The 8,438-nt window shown below is 37.0% G+C and overlaps 2 protein-coding genes across 4 annotated transcripts; both read left to right on the top strand.

Annotated features, from left to right (window-relative positions):
• LOC109832785 (histone H3.3) lies at positions 1-1,813 on the top strand. Its single transcript, XM_020400194.1, has 5 exons — positions 1-55; positions 786-857; positions 945-1,021; positions 1,146-1,236; positions 1,332-1,813. The coding sequence occupies exons 2-5, from the start codon at positions 786-788 to the stop codon at positions 1,500-1,502; spliced, it is 411 nt and encodes a 136-aa protein (XP_020255783.1). The 5' UTR covers positions 1-55; the 3' UTR covers positions 1,503-1,813.
• On the top strand, positions 2,066-5,638 carry LOC109832784 (pentatricopeptide repeat-containing protein At4g02750-like). 3 transcript variants are annotated; one of them, XR_002244985.1, is made up of 3 exons: positions 2,066-3,290; positions 4,148-5,200; positions 5,288-5,638. XR_002244985.1 is itself a non-coding variant. In XM_020400193.1 (2 exons), the coding sequence occupies exons 1-2, from the start codon at positions 2,474-2,476 to the stop codon at positions 5,083-5,085; spliced, it is 1,755 nt and encodes a 584-aa protein (XP_020255782.1). In that variant the 5' UTR covers positions 2,066-2,473; the 3' UTR covers positions 5,086-5,638. The 3 variants fall into 3 exon arrangements, 1 of the variants encoding a protein (XP_020255782.1); XR_002244984.1 differs by having other exon boundaries at positions 4,148-5,205; XM_020400193.1 differs by having other exon boundaries at positions 4,148-5,638.

The following is an 8,438-nucleotide window of genomic DNA, read 5'->3' as shown; positions in this document are numbered from 1 at the left end:
CCCGTCGTCTCACTTTGGATTTCTTGGCGGAAGAGAAGAGAGAGAAAAATCTGAGGTACGTCTCCTTCCTTTCCTCCTTTTTCATTCCTAGATTTATCTTTTAAATTATTTAATTAAATACTTGGTTAGGTATTTGAATCCTCCTTTGGTTTTGATTCTTCGTCTGGTTCATGATTTGGGGTCGGTTATCGTTGTTTTCTTGGTAGATTAGGGTTATTATTAGTTCGTGAAATCTAAAATTTGGGGGTTTTCCCTGGGATTTGAATTTTAGGTACTTTCTTTGGTATTTGTCACGTTTTATAGTCGAAATTTAGGGTTTTGGGTCTGTTTCTAATTAGTCCTTCTCGTGATCTAGGGTTTCTGTTAATATTTAAGGTTAGGGCTTCTGCTGCCAAAATCTTGCGCTTTGGTTGTTTTTCTTTTCCCGTTCTTGGTTTTTCGATCTCTTTTAGTGCTAAGATTATCGCAGTCTGTTAATTTTGTAACTCATGGTGTGCTTTGGAGATTTAATTATAAATTATGGTATCGGAACCTTCTGTTGATGTCTTAGATAAAGAATATGGGTTATGACTCATCTTTATTTGGTGACATGTATTTGGATACGTCTGCTAGATTGTTTTTTGGCTATGGTATTTATGAATTTAGTTGTCTTAATTTAGGGTTATTCTGTTAATAACTCATTTATTGGATTATTCTCTTAATTGCATGTTCCAGATGAATATGCGAACTATTTTCATTGTTTTCTTGTATATACCGACGTGTTTTGGTTTTTTTTCATTGAACAGATGGCTCGTACTAAGCAGACTGCTCGCAAATCAACCGGAGGGAAGGCTCCAAGGAAGCAGCTTGCCACCAAGGTTTGCTCATCAGTTATCTTTAATGGTTAGCATTCATTATTAATTTCAGTGTGTTACGTCTTAACACGGCGATGCTTTTGGTTACAGGCTGCACGCAAGTCTGCCCCAACTACTGGAGGAGTGAAGAAGCCTCATCGCTACAGGCCTGGAACTGTTGCTCTTCGGTAAGTTATTGGTGTGTCTTGTATCTTATTGTTTTATTCTTTGTTAATTTCTCTGTTTGCTGTTATTATGTGTTACTCTGGGTTCGTATTCTGAATTTGCTATTCATGGTTTGGGTGGTTGTAGTGAAATTCGCAAGTACCAGAAGAGTACTGAGCTTCTGATCAGGAAGCTGCCCTTTCAGAGGCTTGTCAGGGAAATTGCTCAGGACTTCAAGGTTTGCGCTTGGCATCTTCTGATTCTCTACAGTTGTGATGCAATCTATGGTTTGATATGTGTATTAACTATGTTTTTCTCTCCTTTGTTTTTCAGACTGATCTGCGCTTCCAGAGCCATGCTGTGCTAGCTCTGCAGGAGGCTGCCGAAGCATACCTTGTTGGGCTCTTTGAGGACACAAATCTCTGCGCTATCCATGCCAAGCGGGTCACCATTATGCCCAAGGACATTCAGCTTGCCAGGAGGATTAGAGGCGAGAGAGCTTAAGTTTGCCTGGCTCTCTTCCCTGGCTTTTGTGGAGTGACTTGAAAAGTTTCGCTGCAGCTAGTTGCCGCTTATTTCTGTAATAGAACCATGTTATGTAGCTTTCATTTTGAACCCCATAGCTTTAGTATGTAGCTTAGTGGTGGTTGTGCTTTCTTTTGTTGCTGGATTTCGTGGACTGTGCCTCTGATTACGCTCTCTGGTCTAATGTTAAAGACTTCAATAGCATTGTAAGACATCTTGGTTCCTCCCATCACCTGAGCGATGGTTTTTACTGATGCTAAATAGTAGTTGGTTGATACTTGCAACTTATATCAGTTTATCATGCGGGTTTTGGTTATGTTATTTGTTCACGTATGATCAAGTAGCCTTTCTTCACCAGGATGCTTCTATCTTCATCAGGAAGCTTCTATCAGTTTACCCTGTTTTGTTTTTAATTCTGTTATTTGTTCACGTATGATCAAGTAGCCTTACTTCTGCAGGATGTTAAATAGTAGTTGGTTGATACTTGTAACTTCTATCAAGTTATTTGTTCACGTATGTGGGTTTTGCGTTCGTGCGGCCTGGTGATTTGGTGAACTGCTTGTAATGGAGGTGCTGGGGATTGGAGTTGATTTTTTTTTTTTTATTTCGCCCTGCCAAGTGTGGTTTAAAACCTCTTCATGCTAAATTGCGAACGAAAATTCAAAACCCTCTCATGCTCTGATGGAAGTCCTAAAGAATCCTTTCTTTTTGGGTTCCAAGTATGCTGTTGTTGGTTTCCTGGCTACGACGATAACAATAGTGTATGAGACTGCTGGAGCAGCGTCTCTTGCGCTCCGGGCGTGGTTTGTTAAACTCGGGTAACTGTAGACAATGTCAAAATTCTATCTTCGTTTGGTACGATGATGTGTCGATTATGGTTTGGGTAGTAATTATTATGTTGAGGTTGGGTTTGGTATTATGAACTCCCCCAGCAGGGTAGGGGCTCGTTGATGACTACCAATCTTGTAAATAGCCCGGACGATATCGTGATGCTGGCCATCTCCAAGATCCGAGCTCTTGCCCGTCCCCATCTCGAAAGATGTCTTTGCACCCATGTTCAACAAGCCTCCGCGCTCTCCCCCCACCAAGTCTTCCAGCACAACCTCCACATCAAGCGTCTCTCTGGTGCTGGCAATCTCTCTGCCGCCCGCAAACTGTTCGACCAAATGCCCAACAGGGATACCGTCTCTTGGAACTCTATCATAACCGCCTACTGGCAGAACAATGACATCGAAGAATCCAAGAAGCTGTTCAATTTAATGCCCGAAAGGAACATCGTCTCTTGGAATTCGATGGTCGCGGGGTGCCTTGAAAACAACATGCCTGACGAGGCATTTCATTACTTCAGCCGAATGCCAGCTAAGAACGTGGCTTCTTGGAATGCCATGATATCTGGGCTTGTGAAATTTGATCGAGTGGAAGAGGCACAGAGGATGTTCGATGAAATGCCTGAGAGGAATGTGATTTCTTATACGGCGGTAATGGATGGTTGGGCAAGGAGAGGGGAGGTGAAGAGAGCCAGGAAACTGTTTGATGGGATGCCGAAGAGGAATTTGATATCGTGGGCGGCGATGATAAGGGGTTATGTGGAGAATTCAATGTTGGAGGAGGCGGAATGGCTCTTCGAAAGGATGCCTGTGAAGAGCATCATGGCTGTCACAGCGATGATTACAGGGTATTGTACTGAGGGGAAGGTGAAGAGTGCGAGGAGTTTGTTTGATGGGATAAGGGAGAAGGATCTCATCTCTTGGAATGCAATGATGTCAGGTATGATTAAACAAAGGTTTCACTTTGAAGTTATGCAGAAAAACATGAAACCTACGAATGGTTTATAACTTCATTGGTTACCGGATACTCGTATCGTGAATTATATAGCAGCGTGTTTCAATTTGTATTCACCTTCATAGAAACTAATGTCTGATTCTAGGCAACGCAGAAGATCTAAACACTTCAGAAAGTTTTTAATAACTCCATCAATTCCATGACAGTTATAAACACAGTTCATATCCCTCTTCTAGTTCGAATTGTTATTTTTTCCCCACCTTAATCAATCAGCATCCGCCAGTTAGTCCACTAAGCTTCCATGTTCTCCAGCTATTTAAAAATAAGAACATTAAAAGGCAATTAATCTAGTTTAATACTAACCCAATTTCGTAATCTATACTTAATTTGATGGTAATGGGTACCTTGGAAAAGCCTAATGCCATTGTCACTAATTGCCTATCTTACAAACTTGCAGATCTATCGAAAAAATTACCGTGGGTCAATGAGTGCTATTTAACATTTAATCGTGATTCCTGACTTATTTATCTTCTCTCCGGTTGGACATTAGACCATGAATACCACGCCTTTAGAGAACTAAATATATAGACTAAATCATAATTGCATTGTTGTTACATTTTTTTAATTGTGACAGCTATACGTAAGGATCAGCATTTTTTTCATTTATTTTAAAGTTTCAGTAAGACAGGTTGAAATGAAGGATGAATGTAGTGGATTCGAGGCACAAGAGAAAACACCAAGGGACTTATATTTCACATATATTAGAAAAGAAAAATATGAACGCCCGATTTCAAAAATCTCAGTTTCTGTTGCATCTTGATGCATCTCTCTTTTTTCTGCAGGATATGTAAATAACGAGCACAATGAAGAGGTCCTAAAGCTTCACAGTGAAATGTTAGCTTCAGGCATCCAGCCAGATCACACAACCCTCATCCTAGTTCTGATGGCATGTTCTTCTCTTTCCTTGCTCCAACAAGGAAGACAAACTCATGCCATTGCAATTCAGACTAGCTTGGATTGTAATGTCTCGCTTAGTAATGCTCTGATGACAATGTATAGCAAATGTGGTAGCATTCATGACTCAAACTATACATTTCAACTAACTTCAAACCGTGATGAGGTCTCTTGGAACACCATAATAGCAGCTTGGGCACAACACGGCCATTATGAGAAAGCTCTTAATTTATTTCAGGAAATGGAAGCAAGTGGATTTAAACCGGGTGGAATTACCTTTCTCAGCATCTTATCGGCTTCTAGACACACAGGGAATGTAAATGGGAGTCTACATATTTTCAATCTGATGGCAGCAAAATATAAAATCTCTCCACAATCTGAACATTATGCTTGCCTTGTGGATATACTAAGCAGAGCAGGCAAGTTAGAAAAAGCATATGAATGTATCAAAGAGATGCCATTTGAAGCTGAAGCTGCTGTTTGGGGTGCTTTTCTTGGAGGCTGTCAAAAGTACTCAAATGTAGAGTTAGGGGAATTAGCTGCTGAAAAGCTTATACAATTGGATCCTCATAACTCGGGCACTTATATAATTTTGTCGAATATTTATGCCAAGGCTGGCTTATGGAGAGGAGTTACTCGGCTGAGGAGTTTGATGAATGAGAAAGGAGTCAAGAAACAACCTGGTTATAGTTGGATTGAGATAGCTGGTAGGCTTCATTTTTTCTTGAGAGGAGATACTTCGCATGCTGATATAGATAAGATTTATTCTGAGGTTGAAAGGATTGGTTTGCATATGGAGAAGATCTTAGGCGAAGATGGTGTATGAACAACAACCTTATTGACGCATCCTTTTCCAGTAGCACCATCAACTACCTACTTCAAGCTGTTGCCGTGTGTTTCACATGTAAATGAAGATTAGATTTCCCTAATTGATGAATCATGTAAGGTAGGGGTATTTCATATTTCTAATTTGAAAGACAGTGGGCGTTTTATGAATTAAGGCTCACTTCAGGTGCTGATCCTTGCAGAAGTGTACGAGGAGAGCAAAAGATGTTACTGGAAATTCATTCAACCTGGTAAAAAGAATACTTTGCTCAAAAGGCTTCACTATTATCTAGTAGTGTGTGGGAATTGGCACCATAACGCTACTCTATATTAAACAGTGACTTATTCTGCTGTGGAGCGAGAGTTGGTTGTTGTTTGACATAAGAGAGATTGTAAAATTATAAGATGAAGATTTACTGTTTTGAAGAAGAGCATCACAAAAGTAACCTGAAAATTCCTCTAGAAACTACAATATGTAGGAGTTCTATGTATAGAGGGATGTAGGAATTTCTCCCCTGAAATATTCAATCAACACTACCCGGTCATTTTGCTTCTATCTTATTAAAATATTCAATCATAACACCCAGTCATTTTGTTTCCATCTTCATAATGCAAGGTGTTTTTCTTATATATACTTGATCCCAATATTTACTTTTTTAGCTTAAGAACATAGAATTGATACAGATCACTTGCATACTACACTTCCATATATTCTTTTAACAACCATTTATTCCATTTATACGCATTATGCATATATTAAGGTAAATAATATATGAAGTGTTAACTTTCAATCTAATTTNCTCTATATTTTTGTTTTTCTTATTTCGACAGCCTGCCTCAGACGAGGTGATTGATTTGATGGAATGGATTTTTTTTTTCTTTTTCTTCTTTACTACAAAACTCTAATATTCTAGGCAACTCCAGGCCAAAGCGTAGATGAACACCAAACATGTAGAGATTTCCAGCGATCCCCTGCGCTACGATAATCATAGAGGGGCATCTTCGCAGAATGACAACGTGGTGAAGGACGCTGAGAATATATTTTGTTTCATGCAGATAAAATCCTGATCACGGGATCAAGATCATGACTCAAGTCTTTTTATTTTATTTTATTCACAGGAACAAGTCACGAGCGGGAATTCGAAGGATTTTTGGAGTTTTCTGAACTCAAGATATGGGCTTATATATTCATGGGGATCAAGTGAAAAATTTCAAACTTTCGGAGTTCTCCGGAATTGCCAAACTTATAAATGGTATAAGCGAGAGTTTCAAGCTTTTTTAGGAGTTGTCAAAGGTCCAAACGCACTAAGGCTTTGGTTTTTCCCTTTTTTTTTTTTTTAGGAACTAGCTAACTACCTACTCTTCAATTGCACATTCTCGCTCGCCTTAGACTTTAGTATCACCATCACTTCTTTGAGATACTTATAGATGAGGGTTTTAGGTTGTTGAGCGTTGTCTCTTCTGTAACAACTATGACAGAATGAGCTACAAAGTTATGCATATTGATCCATGAGAACTTTTTGCCTATAACAAAAATCTTTAACTATAGTAATTAAGAATGGTAGGAATGTGTCATCTACATATTCATTTCATCCAACCAAAAGAAAATAACTTGGGTACTAAGAACATTAAAGTAAATAGTAGAGTTAGACTAATATCACGCATGTTATGTCATTTCCCATTCTATTCAGAGATTATTATGATTGTTCCACTATCATGCCCTCTTTAAAATTATGAGTTCTAAAAAACTTTTCATGATCAATATTACCCTTAACTCTTTTGAATATTATATTTTAATCATAATATATCCTAATTATCCGATACAAACTTTAAATATCCTATTACCCTTGACACTTTTTGGATGTTACATTATAATCTAATCGTAATTAATGATTATATCTTTATTAACAAAATTTGTGGTTTTGTTCCTATTGGCTGTTAGCTAATGTTGATAAGGAAATTCAAATGATCTCAGTAAGTTTCTTTGCCTAGCTTATTTGATTATAATCCAATTTGTTCTAGAATTAAAGTTCTTACTTTATGCAAAGTCTGAAAAATAAAAATGTGTAGCTATATATATCATGGGCTGGGATAGAAATTTGAGACAACTGCAGTAATTTGGAACATAGATCACTCATCTCTATATTTTGAACCACAAGATAATTAAATTATTTGGCTATTGATATTTGTATTGGCTCTTTGCTTCCTCTTCGCTTGAGAGAGATTATATTAGATTTCTTGTAGTGTGATTTGGAATTAGTGATTTGAACCATAAACTACCTGTGTGTATTATCTTGTTTATATTTTCTTTGTTTCTTGTGTGATTGATATTTGCTTATCAGGGGATTTATCATAACACATTAAAATCACTAAATTACCAAACCCATATTTGAAAATGAATCAACAAAATATTATTTTATTTATTTGATTCGTATTAGGATTATTCAATTTTGATGTTGCAATTTATGAATTACAGTTCAAACTACACACATTAGTCTGTCAATGCCATAAATGTCCTGAACTCGACATATTTTGAAAGCGATATGGAGACTACCGAGTCCCGATGATCTTTATATTTTGGAAGATGTAGAGATTTTCGTAGTAGCATCTCTGTTATATAGGATTTCATTCTCGGTATATTCCTTCTCATTAATATCTCATAAACTAATTTTTTTCTTAAAATTGTATGCCTTTGTTCATCGGTCCCCTAAATGCCAAAATATACACGATAGGATTTGATGAGATTTGTGAAGGACAAAGACAGTTCACAAAGTGTTTCAGATCTTATTACCATATTCTTTTGCTTATGTGATCCTATAAAACGTTTTGAGCATGGAAACATCGACTTTAGCCACTTATTATTTAGTACCAATGTATATGAAATACCTCCTTAAGTATAAATACATATGATACAATCATATCCACATCCAACCTCATTTCCTCATTTTAAATTCACTAGTATAACATACGTGCGTTGCACGTAGATGGTTTTGTTTCAAAGCAAAAAAATAATATTCTAAGTAATGTGTCATATTTTCAAGAGTATTTACTTATGGTTTGGATCCTATACAAGGAATAATAAGTAGTTATTAGAGAGACTCTAATTATCTTATACCACTTTCCTAGATGAGACATATGAATTTTTTGTCTTTCCTTTTTTTTCCTAATCTTTTTACATTATAAATGGACTCAACTCATATTATTTTATTTGTATATTATAGGTTTTATATATTAGTCCCTTAAAGCTTTCATGTTTTGCAATAAGCTCCTCAAATCATTAAAAATCAATTTTAGATCTTCTCATTTTTTATTTACTCTAAAATTAACTGCTAAAATCGTTGAAATTGTTATTAA

This window comes from Asparagus officinalis, chromosome 3, assembly GCF_001876935.1.
Source record: "Asparagus officinalis chromosome 3, Aspof.V1, whole genome shotgun sequence".
NCBI lineage: Eukaryota > Viridiplantae > Streptophyta > Magnoliopsida > Asparagales > Asparagaceae > Asparagus > Asparagus officinalis.
This window is presented reverse-complemented; position numbering and strand designations above follow the sequence as displayed.

Excerpts from the sequence above, each read along its gene's own strand:
- LOC109832784 (XM_020400193.1), top strand. The coding sequence starts at position 2,474 with ATGACTACCAATCTTGTAAATAGCCCGGACGATATCGTGATGCTGGCC. Across the intron at positions 3,291-4,147 it reads TTGGAATGCAATGATGTCAG|GATATGTAAATAACGAGCAC; the intron begins GTATGATTAAAC and ends TTTTTTCTGCAG.
- LOC109832785 (XM_020400194.1), top strand. The coding sequence starts at position 786 with ATGGCTCGTACTAAGCAGACTGCTCGCAAATCAACCGGAGGGAAGGCT. Across the intron at positions 858-944 it reads GGAAGCAGCTTGCCACCAAG|GCTGCACGCAAGTCTGCCCC; the intron begins GTTTGCTCATCA and ends TTTTGGTTACAG. Across the intron at positions 1,022-1,145 it reads CCTGGAACTGTTGCTCTTCG|TGAAATTCGCAAGTACCAGA; the intron begins GTAAGTTATTGG and ends GGGTGGTTGTAG.